The sequence below is a fragment of the Canis lupus genome, chromosome 9 (genome assembly GCF_003254725.2).
Source record: "Canis lupus dingo isolate Sandy chromosome 9, ASM325472v2, whole genome shotgun sequence".
Taxonomy (NCBI): Eukaryota; Metazoa; Chordata; class Mammalia; order Carnivora; family Canidae; genus Canis; species Canis lupus.
Genome location: NC_064251.1, coordinates 20,196,353 through 20,215,500, shown reverse-complemented (window position 1 = coordinate 20,215,500; position 19,148 = coordinate 20,196,353). Strand labels below are relative to the sequence as shown.

Below are 19,148 nucleotides of genomic sequence, written 5' to 3'. Positions count from 1 at the left end.
GCCTGATGTGGAACTTGATCCCAAACCCCCGGATCACAACCTGAGCCAAAGGCATACACTCAACTGCTGAGCCACCCAGGTGCCCCTAATGATCAACTTCTAACAAGTTACAGAAATAAGGATTCTAGAAGCTACTGGTATTTTCTCTCTTTTTTAAAAGATTTATTTGTTTATTAGAGAGAGAGAGAGAGAGAGACAGAGAATGAGCAGGAGGAGGGGCAGAGGGAGAGGAAGACAAGCAGACTCCCCGCTGCTTGATCCTAGGACCCTGAGATCATGACCTGACCTGAAACCAAGAGTCAGAAGCTTAACTGGCTGAGCCACCCAGGTGCCCCTAGAAATTTTCTTTCTTGCTTCTTTTGTACTATATATACCCTCTCCCTATTTTAATTGATTCTCCCCTCCTTTCTTTCCTTTGTTATTTTATATAAGGGTTGTTGTTGGTAGCGAACTTTATACTTTAGTCTTTAGGTTACAGTATCCTCTAGAGGAAATGTGGCTGAACTAGGAGAGGTATTAACATCACCCAGAAATGGATAGTGTTACTTTAGAGACTTTGAAGTTCCACTTTGGGGGGAGGGCACCAGAGCATCTTCATTTGTACCAAGGACAATGTGTCTTGCTAGGCAAAGTCATGAAGTTTGTTACTGTTCAAATATCTATAGAAAGATGTGTGTAAATGTTGAACAGGAAAAGAAGTAGACAGGCAGCAGTTATTCATTTCTTGCCTTTCTGCTCCAAATCCATTCTTTGTGTCTCTGCTGTCTGATGCTGGGTGGGACTAGGACTCTGCAAACTTGTTTTCCAGACTCCATTACTACCCAGCTTTCTGTTAGGTTCTGCTAATAGGAGACACTAGAGATGGATGGAAGGCAGGAAGAAGGGAGAAGACACTATCTCCCCATTTTTCTGGTATTGTTCAGAGTTGCTCTATTGTTGGAAGTTGACTTCAGCCTTCAGCTTCTTTCTGCGTGCCAAGAACGAGCTTTGTAGATGACTCCTCTCAGGAATGAGCAGCAACCCTGCTGATGACTCTGCCTGAATCTGAGCCCCAACTCAGTAGGGCTCTACCTGAACTCCTTGATGTAGTAATCTTATCTCTTCTCTTTTGTTCCTACAGCCCTTGCTGCTTCATTTAGTTACTAGTTCCATACAATCTTAGTGTTCTCTTTATCCTTTTGCTTTTAGTCTTCTAACTCCTGTGTAACCAATTCCTCATATTAAAGCTCCTCTATATGGGGCATCTGGGTGGCTCAGTGGTTGAGTGTCTGCCTTTGGCTCAGGTCGTGATGGTGGGGTCCTGGGATCAAGTCCCGCATTGGGCTCCCCACAGGGAGCCTGCTTCTCCCTCTGCATTTCTCTCTGTGTCTCTCATGAATATATAAATAAAATCTCTTAAAAATAAATCTCCTCTATCTGAAATACATAATGTGATTTCTATTTTTCTTATTAGGTTCTATCTGATACACAAAGTTACCCTCAGTGATAGAATAGATTAACTGTAGTATTGACATATATTGGAATAGTATACAAGGAAAATAATATAGAAAGAATAACAAGAGTAATATAGAAAGAGTTTTCTTTTAATAAAGAAACATTAAGTTAGATATTATTTTAAAGATTTTATTTATTTGACAGAGAAAGCCCACAAGCAAGAGGAGCATCAGGCAGAGGGAGAAGGAGAAGGAGACTCTCTGCTGAGCAGAGCACCCGACGTGGGGCTCGGGGCTCGTTCCCAGGGCCCTGGATCATTACCTGAGCCAAGGTCAGATGCTTAACCAGCTGAACCACCCAGGCGCCCCTAAACTATATGTACTTTTTTTGATAGACACATAGGTGATAAAACTATTAAGAAAAGCAAGGACATAATTATCATAAAGGTCAAGATAGTGGTTATCTCTTGGGGGTATGGATGGAGATGAGATCTGGGAGAAGTATATGGGAAGCCCTGAGTTCTTGGCAACTTTCTATTTCTTATATCTTTTTTCCTTTTTTAAGATTTTATTTATTTTTTCATGAGAGGCAGAGAGAGAGAGAGAGAAGCAGAGACATAGGCAGAGGGAGAAGCAGGCTCACTTCAGGGAGCTGGATGTGGGACTCAATCCCGGAATCCCGGGATCACGCCCTAAGCTGAAGGCAGACATTCAACCGCTGAGCTACCCGGGCATCCCTAGAAGCCCCTCTTATCATCCTCCTGCCTCTAGATACATAGCCGATGCCAATCTTGATGGTCTTTTGATTTTCAATTGCAGGATATGTTATATGCACAAAAAAGCATATAAAACACTATTTGCAGTTTAAAGAATATTTGCAAAACAAACACCTGTGTCATCACTTTAAAGATCTAAGAAATAAGGACACCTGAGTGGTTCAGTGGTTGAGCTTCTGCCTTAGGCTTGGGAAGCAATCCTGGGGTTATGGGATCAAGTCCCACATCCAGCTCCGTGCAGGGAGCCTGCTTCTCCCTCTGCCTGTGTCTCTGCCTCTCTCTGTGTGTCTCTCATGAATAAATAAATAAATAAAATCTTTAAAACGGGGGTGGCTTCTAAAAGTGAGGTAAAAGGAAAAGAGCAAAGGAGGAATGGAAAAGACCAAATCCGAGGTCCCAGAAGCCAAGAATTGAGGCTGAGGTTGAGTGGGCATGAGATCTGCGCTGGGATGTAGGACCTTCCCCCTGCCCCCAGGGAGTCAGGTCAGGGTTGTGAACTTATATAGCCTTTTTTTCTCTTCCTCCTCTGTTTGTGCTAACAGAGGGTCCCTGCCTGCTGATCATATTCAGATGTTGGTGCACATCTAAATCTATGTGAAGACATGTCCCCTAGGATGAACATTCCAAAAGCCAGAGAGGGAAATTGGGTGGACCTTCTCTTAATCAACACAGAAAGATTTCTGTGGGATCTGGGAATTTCAGTGTGTGAAAGAGAACAGATTGAGTAGAGAAACAGAGCAGGTGAGAGCAGGGATAAGAGAACAACTGCAAGGCAAAGGGTGACAGGAAAGCCAGACTATGAATCCATTTATTCCACCTTCCCTTAAAAGATGCAATCAGCTTTGGGGGACCTCCTAGCCTTGCTGAGAGATTTGATGGCACCATGCAGCGATGCTGGCAGCCATGAGGTTAACCCTCAAGCCAGCTACCCTGGGGATGATGTGAGGGGGTAGGACTCTGAGAGAAAGCAGTGCCCTGGCACCACTGTGGACACCAGCCCTACTACTGGGATCCTCCACAGAGCCCCCGCCGGGAGCTGCCAGGCCAGTCTCCCTGTCCTGAGTGGTTCCAGGCGCTGGGCTCCTACAGCCTATTTTGGATTCCCATCCCCCCCGCCCCCCCGGAGCAGTTGAATCCATCCATTGGCGCTGACAAGTCAAACGCCAGGTACACAGTCTCCACTGCTCCTTGGCCTCCTAGTAGCACGAAGGGCCACCTGTGCTCTCTGGACATAGACTTGGCCGGGTCTCGCTGAGAATGCCGTTACTGAAGGGAGGCGGGGCTGGGATGAGGGTGAGGACCTCTTTTCCCTGGCAGCAGGAGGAAAACTGAGACAACACCCATCACGGGTCAGAAACAGGGAGTTCAGTCGTCAGAACTCAGAGACGCGAGGCAAGGGGTCCCCAGCCCTGAGTGTGGGAGTGGAGAACAGGCCAGATGCCCCCTCTTACTCCTTCCAATCGCTGCCTCTTCCGGGGACCCCCTCCGCCCTCCCTCGGGCCCCAGCCCCCACCCCCAAATTCTGCATCCTCTGCGGATTGGTGGCCGGCCTGCCAGGGGCGGGGCCCGAGGGCCCTGACGTCACCGGCCGAGGGGGGCGGGCGGCTAAGGGAGGGGGTGACGGGCCCGGCTCAGCACCTCGGAGAGCTCCCTCCCCGGCCTTGTTTTGCTCTGGAATCGTCGCCGGGGGAGGGTGCCGGGGGGCCGGGCAGCGGGAGCAGCGGCAGGGGGATGGCCGTGCAGGGATCCAGGGGCCCCGGCGGGCACAGGGCCCAGCCGTGATCCGGCGGGGAGGGGGCCGGGGCGCCAGGCGGGGTGGGGGGCAGCTGGTGGCGGCAGCAGTGGCCGCACATCTGGATGGAAGCGAGCTTTGTCCAGACCACCATGGCTCTGGGGCTGTCCTCCAAGAAAGCGTCTTCCCGCAATGTGGCCGTGGAGCGTAGGAACCTGATCACCGTGTGCAGGTGGGCGCCGCTGGCGGGGGGGTGGTCAGGGAGAGGCGTCGGGCCGGGCTGCGGAAATATGGACTGAGCGTGCCGGCCGGAGGATGCACGGCAGCCGCGGAGGAAAGGGAGGAAGCAGAGTTAAGAGGAGCGCATCGGCTGTCCCTCAGGCCCAGACCAGGAGGGGCTTTGGAGGTCTGGTCCCTACCCTTCTAGGCCAAGTAAGGCCTATGCCCAGCCCGGGGCCTGGGGGGTGAGGGGTGTTTAATTGGCACTGCAGCTTCCTGTGAACACCAGGAAGTGACATTGTGTGAGGGGGAGGGGGAGGGATGGCTGGCTCCCTTGCTGGGGGCGGGGGCGGGGTGGGCAGGAAAGAACTGACGGGTGGCCGGGTGGCCGCGTGATGGCCCTCCAAGCATACCCTCACTGTCAGCCTGGCCTCTCCGGGGTGGGGCTTTCCTGAGAGAATTTCCTATGCTCAAGTCAGGGTGCAGGGATGGTGCCCTCCTCCATCTCTGGGCAGCTGCAGCCTGTGGCAGGGTCAAGTTGGGGTGTGGGCAAAGCCCCTGAATGCACCCAGGCAAGGTGAGGGGCACTGTGCCTGCCATGGGAAGGACTGAGGGTCTGCCTGCAGAAGCCTAGGTCTCCTGGGTTCAAGGGAGGAGATGAGGAGGGCAGGGCCACTGGTCCCTGAGGGTGGGGCTGTCGCAGTATTGGGAAGATTCATCTGCTTTGGGGGGCCCAGGAAGGGAACCTTCCCACCTCAGCCCCGCAGTGACTCACCCTCCCTGCTTGAGCCAGGGGCGGCCAGCTGCTGAGCCACTGTCCCTCAGCTTCACCTGCCCTCCTCTCTCCCTCTAGGACCCCCTGCTAGCTGCCTTCTCCATCTGCAACTCCCCCACCCCCAAGCCACCTCTGAGGGCAAGGTGCTCCAGGTGCAGGGCTCAGCTGCCCTGCTTTGCCACCCCCACCTGCCCACACACAGGCCTCGGCCCTCCTCTTTCCCCCAGGAATCAGCACTTACCTGATACCCTGGCTCCTGCCTCCCACAGCTCCTTCCAGGTTCCTGAGCACACACCCAACCATACAGCATCTGTCTCACACCATTATATCCTAGTCCCTGGCACAGAGCTATTCACATCAGACCTCTGTAAAAATGCCTGGGATGTTATAGAAGGAATGAGTGTAGCATTGGCCCATCTGGGCCAAAGTACAGACCAATGCCTCCACCCTCACCCCTCAAACCCTGCCAGTGTGGTATAAAACAAAGGTTTCTGCCTTTGGGGCCAGAGCATCCTAGGCTCAAGCTCTTACTTCATCAGTTATTAGCTGTGCAACCATGGGGAATTCTCCTAACCACTCTGGGCCTTGGGTGCCTCATCATCCCCACTGTAGATGTAACAGCCACGCCAAGGAATAGCGATGGCATAATTCATGGAGGAGCCTAGCCCAGTGCCTGGCACACAGAACTAGCCCTGTCCTGATGATACCTTTCCTGTCCCTGAGAAGAACGTGCTGCTTTCTCTTGCCTGCCTTCCCCTGTGTATGGGGAACGAGGGGAGCTCCCTTTGGCCTAGGCTGGAGAAGGAGTGGTTCTGGTGGATTGGAAGTGGGTGTAGAGCCGGGGTGTGAGGGATAGAGTTTTAGGGGAGATTGGGAGCATGACAAAGGCTCAGAAACCCCTCAGGCCTCTGCCACCTCATCACCATCATGTGGTTCGCCTCCAGCTCCCAGAACAGTTCCCTTTAGCAGGCCAAGGGCTCCCCTGGGCCCTGGCCTCCCTGTCTCCATGGTAACCTGCAGCAGCCACTGCACCTCCTAACAGGGAGCACACCATGGGGCTCCCGGGGGCGATGGCCAGTTCAGCAGCACCCCTGAGGATAGATGGCAGATGGCTGCCATGCTGAAACCAGCCCCAGACCCCCACTGAGAGCTGACCCAGATGACCAGAAAATATCAAGAAGGGTGGTGTGTGCTGCATAATTAGGCTCAGCTAATGCCCCAAACCGGACTCCTCCTGGCAGGGCCAACCTTCCCATTAACGGCCCAGTTCCTTGCCACCCCTGCCCAATCTCCTCTACACATGCCCCTTCTCCTAGTCCTTCCTGGAGTCTGGGGCAGATACTATTATTCCTGTTTGGACCTCAGAGAGATTAAATAACTTGGCCAAGGCCACAGGGGTATCACAAGGAAACAGGATTTGAGTCCACCAGGCTGCCTCCCCCTACTACAACCCCAAAACTGACCTGGCTCTGATTTCAGGCCAGACCAGCTCTAAGCCCAAAGAGAAGGGAGGGATGTCCGTTGGCTCAGTTCTGCCATTGGCCTGAGAGCCTCAGAGGCCAGTGCTTAAGGGCTGGAGCCTGCAGAGTGGAAGGCAGAGGAGGCAGGGGCTGCTCCCAGGCCTTGGTAATTGTGACAGCCAGCAGGAAGCCACAAGATGTAGCAGAAAGAGCAAGGGCTCTGGAATCAGACATACATACTTGACTCCTCACAAGCCGTGTGACTCCGACCAAATCAGTCAACCTCTTGAACCCTAGGTTACCTTATCTGTAAAATGGGGGTGATAAGAGGACCTACCTCCCAGAGCTGTTGTAAGGATGGATGAGTAATACATGCAAACTACAGTGCTTGGCACATTACAGGGCTTGATAAGCTTAGGCGGGGAAGGACAGTTCCAAGCAGCCCTCATATCCCTGGATACCCCACTCCTGCCCTGCCACCCACAAAAGGGCAATAATGGGATGTTGGGAGCTGAGTCCTCATTTCTGCCCTACCCCACTGCAGGGACGGCAGGTGGAGATTGCAGGGTAGGGACTGCAGAGGTAGCTGAGGCCCCAAGCAGGATGCAGAGAGGGATGAGGGCTGCTGAGCTCCAGTTCTCAGCCCCATTGGCTTCCCTTGGTTCCCTTCCTCTCTGAGAAGCCAGGTGTCTGGGCCCCAAAGATCCCTTCCAGTGATATGCTGCCAATGCCCCCTCCCACCCAGAGCGTGTGTCAGACCCACACCCTGCACACACACACACACACACACACACACACACACACACCGCCCCAGCCCCGCTCTGCACTGCCTGGTACTGGGCAGCTGGTGTGTGGGCGATCAAGCTAGGAAGGAAAGGGGGGAAGGGGGGCATCCGGGTGCTAAGAGCCCACCTGGCCACCCCTGCATGCCCACGCTCCATGTGCTCAGCTTCAACTCACATGCCCTGGCACAGGTGACCCCCCCAGAAGGGACTGAAGTTTGTTCTAGCAGTAGCAGAAGACAGCTCAGGGCAGGGGCACAAACCCACTTTCTAATTCCTAGGTGACCCCCAACCCACACACATCAAAAATGTAACTCCAAAGCATGGGCAAGGAAGGGGCTCTGGGACAGCACCCCCACCCCGACTCTAGGTGCCTCATCTTCCTACCTATTGTCCTGTCTCCTCGCATGCCTTATTCCTGAAGCTTCCTCTCTCTGGCCATCACCTCTTGTCACCTATTTGTCAATCAGTATCACTCACATGTCACAGTATCTCTGCAGTCACTGCATACCTCCCCTGTCTCTTATCTTCTTTTCCTTTGCCTCCCCACCACGCCCATGCTCTTCATGAACTCTTCTCTGCCCTTCGATCCCTCTCTTTGCCTAACACCCCTCCTCTACCACCATTACCCTCATCTCACTGGACATCCAACTGCCCCCTTTCCCCACCCCTACCAGGTTCTCTGTGAAAACGCTGCTGGAGAAATACACAGCGGAGCCCATCGATGACTCATCCGAGGAGTTTGTGAATTTTGCAGCCATCTTAGAGCAGATCCTCAGCCACCGTTTCAAAGGTAGGTCTGGCTCCTTGTCCCACATTGTCCAGCCCTCCCAACTCCCAGCCTTTAGCTTCCAGCTACCCACACTGATCTACCTCATGGCCTTCTGTACCCCATCATTGACCCTGGCCCCCATATGGCTGGGCCATGCACACAGCTGGGAAAAGGGGAGGGAGTGTTCTGGCCACATACAGTGGGTGCCCACAAGCCCCACCAGCAGGTGTGCAGTTCCATGCCAGTGTGTCCCTGGTGTACATGCATATGTGTGTACATGCTTAAGGGTAGGAACTGTGGGGCAGCCCTGGTGGCTTAGTGGTTTAGCCCTGCCTTCAGCCCTGGGTGTGATCCTGGAGACCCGGGATCGAGTCCCATGTCGGGCTCCCTGTGTGGAGCCTGCTTCTCCCTCTGCCTGTGTCTCTGCCTCTCTCTCTGTCTCTCCCATGAATAAATAAAATCTTAAGGAAAAAAAAAAAAAGGTAGGAACTGTGGGCGGGCGTGGCTGCTTATACTTATGCATGTGTGTACATACCCCATTACATGGACCCTCTGCAAACTCCCTGGTTTTGCTGAGCCCCCTCCCTGCCCTGGCTCAGCCTGTGCCCCAGCAGGTCCGGTGAGCTGGTTCAGCTCAGACGGGCAGCGGGGCTTCTGGGACTATATCCGGCTGGCCTGCAGCAAAGTGCCCAACAACTGTGTGAGCAGCATTGAGAACATGGAGAACATCAGCACCGCCCGAGCCAAGGTGAGGGGCCTGGGTGGACAGGGCCAGGGTAGCTGTTGGTTGCAGGGAGCTGGGGTGGGGTGGGTGGGTGGGTGGGTGGGTGGGTGTATAGCCTGCTCCTTGTTCTTCAACTCTGCCTACCAGCACCGGGTAGAAGAGCAACCACCCAGTGGTGTACAAGTAGAGTGTCTTTCCAGGGCCGGGCATGGATCCGGGTGGCACTGATGGAGAAGCGAATGTCGGAATACATCACCACAGCTCTGCGGGACACCCGGACCACCAGGTCAGGCCCTCTTAGTCAGCTCAGACCACACGCCCAGTGTGCACTTCACTGCCTAAACATGTTTGAGCCTTAAATTCCTGGAGCAACCTCTGGTACCTGGACTACAACTCCCAGCATGCACTGCTAGCTCCCTTCCCCCTACCCCCTCTGGCCACTGAGCTTTTGGTCCCAGGACACACCTTTAGCACCACCACCATTTCTTCCAAGTCAAATTCATTCTTTCCCATCACTCCACAGTACTGATGTCATGCACAGCTCTAACCTTAGACACACCTCTGAACAAGCCTCAACTATGGTATCATTTTACCTCTTGGCATTGTTCCATGACCTATAACACAGAGCCCTACCTACTCCCCAGTGACAAGAAGTCTGTACTTGCCACCCATGGACTAGAGTCCCAGTGTGCAGAGCTTCAGTCCCCGCACTGTGGGTTTGCAGAGATTGGGTCTCAGGTGCAGGTTCGCAGGCAGGATGTGTTTGAAACTGAGTACAGTCCGGGGCATGTGTCTCCCCTGCTCCCCATACCCCCTCCCGAACTCCGTGGTCACGTACAACCTGATGGTTGTCCCATTCTATCTCTAGTCTGTCCTCACATTTCAGAGTTCACATCAACATATTTTTGAGCACCTACTATATGCCAGGCACTAATGATTAGAACTTGTTTCCTGACTTTACGGACCGGGATGACCCCATATTCGGTGGGAAAGGGGTAGTTCAGAGGATGGAGGAGAGTATTCTTGGGGAACACACGATCTAATACATGGGAGACACAGTGGGCACCACTCTGAGGGAAAGACAAGATCTACACCTGAGGGGCGAGCAGGAGAGAGGTACCTCCCTCTCTGGGACAGGTTTGTAGCAAGCCAACGCGCGAAATCCCGAGGGGTGGGGCCTCCCTGGGAGGATGCTGCACCATCAGCTCCTCGAGCGGGACCCCCTCTCACTCCCTCACCCCCCGCAGGCGTTTCTACGACTCAGGAGCCATCATGCTTCGGGAGGAAGCCACCGTCCTCACCGGGATGCTGATCGGACTGAGCGCCATAGACTTCAGGTTGGGACTGGGTGGCGGTGGCGGCGGCGGCGGCGGCGGCGGGAGTTGAGCCAAGAACGTCCACACTCCCATCCGCTCGCACCCGCCCCAACCCTGCGGTTCTCCCCCGGCCCCCACTGCAGCTTCTGCCTAAAGGGCGAAGTGCTGGACGGGAAGACCCCCGTGGTCATCGATTACACACCCTACCTAAAGTTCACCCAGAGGTGAGCAGCGCGGTGTGGCGGGGGGGGGGGGGGGGGGGGCGCGGGCGGGGCGGGGCGGGCCGTGCCCACTACTCGTTCCCCCAAGCTACGACTACCTGACGGACGAGGAGGAGCGGCACAGCGCCGAGAGCAGTACGAGCGAGGACAACTCGCCCGAGCACCCGTACCTGCCGCTCGTCACCGACGAGGACAGCTGGTACAGCAAATGGCACAAGATGGAACAGAAGTTCCGCATCGTCTACGCGCAGAAGGTGCGTGATGCGCGGCGGGGGAGCGGGACCCGGGGAGCGGGCGGGCGGCCGCTGGGACCCCATGGTCCGGCCGCCCGGGCTGAGCCGGCGCCCCGCAGGGCTACCTGGAGGAGCTGGTGCGCCTGCGCGAGTCGCAGCTGAAGGACCTGGAGGCGGAGAACCGGCGGCTGCAGCTGCAGCTGGAGGAGGCGGCGGCGCAGAACCAGCGCGAGAAGCGGGAGCTGGAAGGCGTGATCCTGGAGCTGCAGGAGCAGCTGTGAGCGCCGCCGCCGCCGCCCTGCCCCCGTCCCGGCCTCCCCGACCACATCGCCCCCACTGACTCTAACATCACCTTTCTCGATAACAGCAGCCAGCGCAACCAACCGCCAGCATCCAACCACTGATCCCTTCACCTCCACCCCGAGACCCCCTCCCTCCCCAGTGAACTAAGTTACCCTCAACATAAGATCCAGGGACACCCGCCCCAGGCAAAACCGGCTCCCCACTTTATCAACTAGCATGGCTACAGAACGTTACTGCCGCGACCCCATTACTCCTAAGGACCTCAAATATTACTCAGCAACGTTCGACATGATCGCTTTATTCCCTCTCTGATCTATAACCACTGACCATCATCCCACAGTGACCCCTAACCCCACTAATCATCTCTCTGATAGCTCTCTCCCTAAACCTCTTAATCATCCTGTGACCTCCCAGCATGATCCCCCAAGATACTCCATTACCCTTCAGGATTCCCATTCTATTCTCTACCCACTCTATCACTGACTTGCTCGCACAACATCCTATTTATTCCCTCCAACCCCCAACATGAGCACACTCTGACTCTCAGTACCCTCCACTGATCTGGAGGATCTGTCCTACTGGTCCTCAACATTCTGTCCCCATTTCTTCAGATTTCATTCATAACCCCGGCCCCCACCCCTTGCTGAGCCCCCCTTCCCCACTTCTGTTCCCTCTTCTAGTCAGGCCTGACCCCTCCTCCCCATCCCAGGACAGGTCTGATCCCCGGTGACCACGTTCCCCTGGCCCAGGGTTCCAAAGACCTCACCACGCCCCTGGTCAACCAATGGCCATCCCTGGGAACGCTGAATGGGGCAGAGGGTGCCAACAATCCCAAGCTCTACCGGAGGTAAGGCTCGGCCTGGCTCAGCTTGGGCCTGAGTGCTGGCCCTTACTGGGGAAGAGGGGCACTGGCAGGGGGCGTGGGAGGGGGTGGGCTGTAGGCCTCTGCCCACACACCAGCCCTCTGCTCTGCCACAGACACAGTTTCATGAGCACGGAGCCGCTGTCAGCTGAAGCCAGTCTGAGCTCAGACTCCCAGCGCCTGGGAGAGGGCAAACGGGATGAGGAGCCCTGGGGCCCCATCGGTGAGCTCCCCATTCCAGCACCTAACGTTCATCCAAGAAGGGCTGAAGCCAAGCCTTGGGGCCTGCGGTCAGACTCTGGCCAATTCCTTCCTTCATTCAGCCTTTCCAGAGAGCTTAGCTCAGCACTTAAGAGCTTGGTTTGGGGTGCTCAGCAGACCCCAGTGCAAACCCCAGCTGCGCCTCCTCTGGTTGTGTGAGCTTGGTCAATCAGTTCACCTTGCTGAGCCCTTCTTGTCTGCAAAATGGGGATGCTGATTCTAGTGTGGCATATGGTGGGGGTTCAATGGCTTTTTGCCATCATGATATCCTCAAGGGGCTCACACATTCTTGGGGAATTCTCTGCCTAACTGATTTGCTCTTGTCTCATGCATTCTGTGAACCGCTTGCCTGACCCTTGTTTCCCCCTTTTCTTTGGCTGCCAGGAAGCTCAGAGCCAAATTAGTGGCTCCCTTCAAGCGAATGTCCAGGACTTCAACGCATGCATTTTGTGTTGCCCTCCCCTGGCTTCACCTTGGTTCCCTACCCTAGTTTTCCTGGTGCCTGGACTTCCGCCTTTTCTTTCTAAACACCACACTGTACTGGATGACTTTAGATCTTCTTTGAGAGAAGGCAGGATATGGACATGGAACCCCACCACACTGTGTTTGTGATTGTCTGTGTGTCTGTCTCCCCCCCAGACTGTGAGCTCCGTGAGGGCAGGGACTGTGTCTCGTCCGTTCTCTGTATCCCCAGTGCTTGGAACGGAACAAGTGCTCACCGTGTGTTTAATAAACAGACAGAGAGGATGAACCTCAGGGGGAGACAGAGACATAAACTGACGATTACAATACAGTGTCCCCGGCACTGTGCATGGCATGGGCAGATGCTTATCAGGGTTTAATTGAAAATGGCAAATGCTCCAGAAATGAGGAAAATTTCCCGGGTGGGGGGCTACCCCTCCACTACCTTCGCCTGCAAACCCCCCTGCCCCAGCTCACACGCAGCCAGACCGGTTGGCTCGGCCTCACCCGCCCTCTCTCCCCAGGGAAGGACCCCACGCCCTCCATGCTGGGCCTCTGCGGCTCCCTGGCCTCCATCCCCAGCTGCAAGTCCCTGGCGAGCTTCAAATCCAACGAGTGCCTGGTGAGCGACAGTCCTGAGGGCAGCCCGGCACTGAGTCCCAGCTGAGGAGCGGCGTGGGCAGCGCCAGCCCCACCTACCAGGGGCGCAGACACCTGCTGCCTTTCCTCAGAGTTCCCCAATCCAGGCCACTTTTCCAGAGAACGCTGCCCACCCAGCCATGGGTCTCTTGCGAAAGGCACCCTTTGCTTCTTGCCCATTTTAACTTTCTGCCCAAGGGAGCAGGAGCTGCAAAGGGAAGCCAGTTGGGCCAGGACACAGGGGTACCACAGCCACAGGGAGCCCTTGGGAAAGCTCGTCCCATTCTTCTGGTGGCCCTGGCACCTGGCTGACTTCCTGACTTCCTGGATGACTTCGCTCATCCCCACCACCCTCCTCGGGAGCTGGTGGTCCAGCCTCAGCGTCCTAACCCCCTGCCTCTCCAGTCTGCCCTGTATATTCCCTGGAGTCCTCCCCTCTCAGCCCCCGGGGCAGGGGCTCTGATGGGAACAGGTAAATAAAAACCAGAAGACTGAGGGCAACTTTGTCTGTAGGGGGGGCCGGGACTGGGCACTGTCCTGAGGTGGCACAACTCAATAGAGCCAGTGCTGGACCCAGGAGCACGGAGGTGCTGGCAGACAGAATGGGTGTGTGCCCACAGGAGCAGACCGGTCAGAATGATCCCAGAAGTGGGTGGCTTTGGTATGAAGTGACTGTCCAGAGCAGGAGCAAGACATGTAAATGCCTCACTTAACCAGATACTCTTAATTTGCTTAGCCCCCAGCAGAGAAGACCCTGAACATCTTGGGGGCAGGATGGAAGAGGAGACAAGCCCTAGAAGGGCCCTGAGCAATTTAGCTTTGAAGATAATCCATCATCCTGAGCAATTCAGCTTTGGCCCAAAGTTGAGACCCAAAGAAGCAACCTCTATCAAAGTATGCCCTTGGGGCTAGATCTCACCACCCCCCACCCTGGCCCTAACACTACTTGTTGCCCCTTCAACTCTGGGTCCTCACCCTGACCTGGCACTAAGCTGGGGGGGGGGGTCCTCTACATGGGTACCACCTGGGTAGTCAAAGCCAACATCAAGGTCCCTTCCAGGTCTTCTTTGTGCGAATCACTCACCAAGTCCCACTTGCCTCCCCACCCCCAAAACACCCTACAGTCACAGGCACTGGAGAGAAGTTCATCATCTTTAGATTCCAGGAATTAACAGGGATGGGTACAGACTACACCAGGCCCAGGGTTTTGTGGCTCCTGGGAGCAGACCCAGCTACAGCAAACACACAGGAAAACAGTGGGAAGGGAGGGGTCAGTTAGATTTGGTCTTCAACTTGGGGTGGGGGTGGGGGTGGAATAGTGATTATCCTTGGGGCTTGGGAATGTGAAATGGCAGGAAGAAAGCTGTTTTGGGGGGGCCTGCGCAGGCCTAGAGGGGTAGCCCCCTACCCCTGGGGCTCAGAGTTGAGGGGGAAGGGAAATGAGGCCCCTTCCCTCAGTGCTGAGGACAAGGCACTTGGCTCAGTCTCCTTCCACCCACGACCTGTCCCAATCCATGGAAAAGATGGAGTCCTTGTCCCATCTCCTTCTAAGGGCCCAGAGGCTGTTCTCTGTTGAGCCGCTGGAAGAAGCTTTTGCCGAACTCATACGTGCTGATCATGATGGCACAGGAAGGGGCGGCCTTGATGATCCTTGGGAGAAAGCCTGCAATGAGAAGGGGCAGGAGGGTCAGAAGTCAGGGCCCCAGGGGAAGCCCCAATCCTTCCTGAACTTGGGGACACATGCACACACACACGTGAACACACACAGGTTTACCTGCAAAGAGCCCCCTGGTGCCTGACTCAGCCCTGATCCTCCGCAGCAGCAGCCAGGTGGAGTCGGCTCGTGGGGGCGTCACTGCAAATGTGAGGCATGGCCCAGTAAGACCCCACTTGGGCCCCCCCTCCCCCCCGGCCCCACACTAGCCAGAACCTTACCTCTCACAGCCTCCACCGCTCCCAGCGCGACCTGGCGTTGAGTCTTCACCACGTCGAAGGGTAGAGTCAGGATGGCCGCCACCTGGTGCAGTGGGGAGAGAGCTTGTCTCCATTCCCCAAACCCCATACCCTGCATCCAGCCAAGCTCTGCCAACCTTAATTAGGGCTTCCCTGGGGAGGGCGAGCATGCTGCTTGACAGGCAGCTGATGTGCTGCTACTCCAGCACTCTTCTCTTGAGTACCTCTAACAACCCTCAGGCCTCCCAAGGACACAGCTACCAGCCCTACTCCCTGATCAACTCACCGTCCCTGAGATGCCGCCAGCCACAAAGCTCATGCCCACGGATGTCTGGTCTTTTGGCCTGAGCCCACTCAACCAGCTTTTCACCAGCTCATAGTTGAACCAGTACAGGGCTTGGGGGGATGCAGAGGTACACTCATTAGAGTTGAGGGGGCAATGGGGTGGCCCCAAACCTCCCATTTTCCACTACCACACAATGTGACAACTCCTCCCTCCTGGTAATGAGGACTGCCTGCTGTGTGCCAGTTTCTGTAACATGCCCTCTATAGGAATCTTCTCCTGATAAACCTGGGTGACTACCCTGCCTGCTGGGCCCATTTCACATGATAGTCAAGGCCAAGAAAGGTAACTTTAAAGTCAATAATAGTAAAATCGGGACTTAACCATAGACCTTGTGTGTCATCCAGAGGCTCCCCTACCCCACCCGCTGCACCTGATTCCTACCTGAAAAGGGCACATCCCGAAGGGCAGTGGGGCCCCAGCCCAGCCATAGCGAGCGCCAGCCACCCTGAGCCACAGCTGCTCGGACACAGGCGCCCAGCTCCCGGTAGGACACATGCTGGGCCTGCAGCTTTGTCCGCACCAGCTCCAAGGGGCTGATCACAGTCACGGTGCCCACTAGGAGGAACAGCGGGGCAGGGTCAGCTCACAGGTCCCATCAGCAGCTTTCCCAGGATCCAGGGGCCCAAGAGATCCCTCTACTCGCCAGCTGCCAGATATCAGAACTGGAAGCCAGGACTAGACTCAAGCACGGCTGGGAGTCAGAGAGATCAAGGGCCCAGGGCTATGCTCACAGCGGGCTAGGGCACCAGCCACCATGGGTGCGTAGAGGTCAGAAGTCAGGGCTCGACCACAAAGGAAGGTCTTGAGTTGGTCATATGCAGTGAAGTAGATAGCAGTGGCTGGCACAGTCATCACCCTGAAAGTGTGAACAGATGTCAGCTGAGACTCCCAAAGGCTCTCAACCTCCCAGGCCTCCCCTGCCCCGGCCAGCCCACAGGAGAATAAAGGGTCAAAGCATCTCAGCAGGGAAAAGCAATACACAGGACCCAGATACTCACAAGGTGGCTGGGAGGCCACTCCACAGGGTCCTGGTGCCCTCGTGCCTCACGATCTTCACAAAAGCGTCCTGGCCACGCGGACACCAGCCCAAGGGAGGAAAGAGGAACACGATTAAGCTCTGTGATGGGGCTAACCCAGACTTGGCCCTAACCTGATGCTCTCATTTCTGCCCTGGCAGGAGCCCCTCAGGCTACAGGCATGCAATCTCTCATTTACCTCCAAGCAAACTCCTTCTCACCCTTCAAAACTTCACAGACAGAAGCACTGCCTCAGGGAAGCCCTTCCCAAACCGACTGGACCACCCCTACTTCCTTTGCACCACCCGTTCTTTCCCAGGTCTGCCGTCTGACCAATGTGAATCCCTCAGGAAGGCCTAGAGACCCAGCTGAAGGCACAGCTGCTCCTCACCATGGTGCCAGTGAAGCGGGTAGGGTCCTGAAACCAGGTGGCACAGCGGGCACCATTTGGACACAAGTACAGGGGTTCCAGAACACCATTGCAGTATAGGAGGCACTTCCCTGTGGATTGGAGAGAGGAGGGCACTGGGGAAGGGGAGGGGGGCATTAGGACAACAGTGCCCTAGAACCCTGCAGGAAGGTGTTGAGCCCCATCCCTAGGGGCCGGCAGAGGCAGTGATCCCTGGGTGGACATTCTTGCTCACGAATTTGACCTGAAAGTGTGTTCTAGGGCTGTGGAGCCCTCAGGTCCCCTGGGGAGACTAGGACCCTCCCTCCCCCGGACCATGACAAGCCCCCTATGACTAGGGAAACTCACATTTGGCGTAGGGGAGGCTCCAGAGTCTGGAGGGAGGCATCAGCTCTAAAATACAAGGCAGTCCCTTAAGTCAGAAGAGCCACCTACCTGTCCCAGGGACCCCATCTCTGGAAGATCCATTTTGCCCATGCACCTCCCATGTTGGCTTCAGGGTCAGGCACTCACCACTGGCCATCGAGGGGCGCTGAGACTGCAGGCGTACTTTCACCACGTCCAGGGGTGTCACTGGAGGAGGAGGGCAGGTCTGAAGGCTCCTTTCAGGACCCCATCCCCGAGCCCTCCTCCAGGGCCAAGTCACCTCTAATCTCGGGTCTTCCCCAGCCCCCAGCTACCCGCCTCACACCTCCCCAGATCTTACTGAAGAGGGAGGTGACCACAGCCCCAGTTCCTGAAGCCACCATTTGTTGGAGGGGGCTAATAGCCCCAGGGTCCTGATCAGCCATCTTGCAGCTTCAATTCTGAAAAACAAATAGTCAATTGGACCCCAATTCACAACAGAAATCAGTGGGAGGGGAAGAACCCAGGTGAGGGCACTTTGGGATCTGAACCAGCCCATCACCCCAATTCACTCACTAAATATGAATTCGAGCGATCCTCACAATTCACTTTTTTCTTTTTAAGATTTTATTTATTCATTCATGAGAGACACAGAGAGAGAAGCAGAGACACAGGCAGAAGGAGAAGCAGGCTCCATGCAGGGAGCCGGATGCGGGATTCGATCCCAGGACCCCGGGATCATGACCTGAGCCAAAGGCAGATGCTCAACCACTGAGGCACCCAGGCGTCCCGCAATCACCGTTGAAAGCAGTTACCGTCATCTCTACTTTACCAATGGACAGAGACTCAGAGAGCGGGGATGACCTGAACAAGGTCACTCCGGGAGTAGTTAGGGAGAAAGCTGGAGTAGTTACTCATGCTTAGGAAGCAGTAATGGCTCGCTGCCATTCCCTCATCTGAGCAACACGGAATCCCTGCGTCCCCCTCACGGGGGCAGGCGCCCTGTTTGGCCTCGGGACCCAAAGACCAGGACGCCTGAACCTGCCCCCCTCTCCCCTCACTCGCAAGGCGGGCCCCGTGTGCTCTGAGTCACGGGGCATGGAAGGTGGGGCCGAGCAATGCGGGAAACGTGTAAACAAATCTGATGGCAGGACGGTCGGCTCTCGGGGCTGGAGGCTGGTGCCCGGCCCTCCCCCGCACGCACCCTCCTCGCGAGGCCGGAAGGGCCAGTCCCCCAGGTCTGGATGGAAAGGACAAGCTCTCCGCGCTCTCTCCCCAAGGCAGAGGGCGGGGCTTCGGCCGAGACGGTCGGGAGTTGGTTTGGGAAAACAGACTCTCTCCCGGGCCCTAGGAGAAGCTCCAGCCCCTCGAGCAGGGGACGCCCGGCGGGACCGCCTAGGTCGGCCGGGCGGCTCGCGACTCCCGGCCCCCAGTCCAGCCGGGGTTCAGGTTCCCCGGGACCCCCGGAGGCCCACGTCCGCCCCCACCCCGGCCCAGGTCCACCCACCTGGCTCTAGGCCGGTGCTCGCGCTGCGCGGCGCCCGGGGCCCAGCGGGCCCATGGCCGCTCCGCGGCCGCTGTACGGTCCGCGCGCGCTCGCCGAGCACCAAGGCCGCCTCTGCAGGCACCCGAGCTCGCCCCGCCCCCAGACCGCGCCGCGAGGCCCCGCCCTCCGCCGGCCGACCAGCCGCACACCCGGAGTGCCGCGGGCCCCGCCCACTCGCTGCCTCTCGCGGACCCGCGCCGCGCCCGCGTACCCGCGCAGCTGGTGCCCCGTGGGGGGCGGCCCGGGGCCAGCGCCCCGAGGTCTTGGGTGCCCCTGTCGTGCGTGGCCTGCGGTAGTATCGCACTTAATAGCGCTTTCTCGCAAACTCCATCCTACCAGGACCCCGGCCGAGCGTTGCCCCGGGAGTCCCGGCGCTCCCCCTAACTTCCCAGACCCACGTGGGTAGCGCGCTCTCCCGCTCTTCCTCAGGGTCCTCTGCGGGGAGGCGGGGGCCTGAATCAGTTCTTCCAAGGCCACGGGGCGATCAGATAGTGACGCCTGACACCCGCCGGCTTCCTGCTGAGGTTTTACGACTTAATGACGACCTGCCGAGCGGGAATTAC

General features: G+C 56.5%; 2 protein-coding genes across 11 annotated transcripts; one reads left to right on the top strand and one right to left on the bottom strand.

The window, feature by feature from the left end:
* The first annotated feature begins 4,005 nt into the window (after window positions 1–4,005).
* Window positions 4,006–13,465, top strand: RUNDC3A (RUN domain containing 3A). 7 transcript variants are annotated; one of them, XM_025440004.3, is made up of 11 exons: window positions 4,006–4,173; window positions 7,855–7,970; window positions 8,561–8,697; window positions 8,874–8,959; window positions 9,921–10,010; window positions 10,133–10,213; window positions 10,299–10,464; window positions 10,563–10,720; window positions 11,456–11,593; window positions 11,725–11,831; window positions 12,856–13,465. In XM_025440004.3, the coding sequence occupies exons 1-11, from the start codon at window positions 4,067–4,069 to the stop codon at window positions 12,996–12,998; spliced, it is 1,329 nt and encodes a 442-aa protein (XP_025295789.1). In that variant the 5' UTR covers window positions 4,006–4,066; the 3' UTR covers window positions 12,999–13,465. The 7 variants fall into 7 exon arrangements, with proteins under 7 accessions (XP_025295789.1, XP_048969962.1, XP_025295790.1 ...); XM_025440005.3 differs by having other exon boundaries at window positions 4,007–4,173; window positions 8,564–8,697; XM_025440003.3 differs by having other exon boundaries at window positions 4,007–4,173; window positions 8,549–8,697.
* Window positions 13,466–14,104: 639 nt separating this feature from the next.
* Window positions 14,105–18,690, bottom strand: SLC25A39 (solute carrier family 25 member 39). Of its 4 annotated transcripts, none has more exons than XM_025440010.3 (12): window positions 18,547–18,690; window positions 17,401–17,500; window positions 17,208–17,267; window positions 17,043–17,087; window positions 16,677–16,810; window positions 16,268–16,335; window positions 16,001–16,125; window positions 15,651–15,824; window positions 15,210–15,319; window positions 14,906–14,987; window positions 14,745–14,825; window positions 14,105–14,633 (listed from the first exon to the last, which is right to left on the bottom strand). In XM_025440010.3, the coding sequence occupies exons 2-12, from the start codon at window positions 17,483–17,485 to the stop codon at window positions 14,518–14,520; spliced, it is 1,080 nt and encodes a 359-aa protein (XP_025295795.1). In that variant the 5' UTR covers window positions 17,486–17,500; window positions 18,547–18,690; the 3' UTR covers window positions 14,105–14,517. The 4 variants fall into 4 exon arrangements, with proteins under 4 accessions (XP_025295795.1, XP_025295796.1, XP_048969964.1 ...); XM_025440011.3 differs by having other exon boundaries at window positions 16,677–16,786; XM_049114007.1 differs by lacking the exon at window positions 14,745–14,825.
* Between the last annotated feature and the right edge of the window lie 458 nt (window positions 18,691–19,148).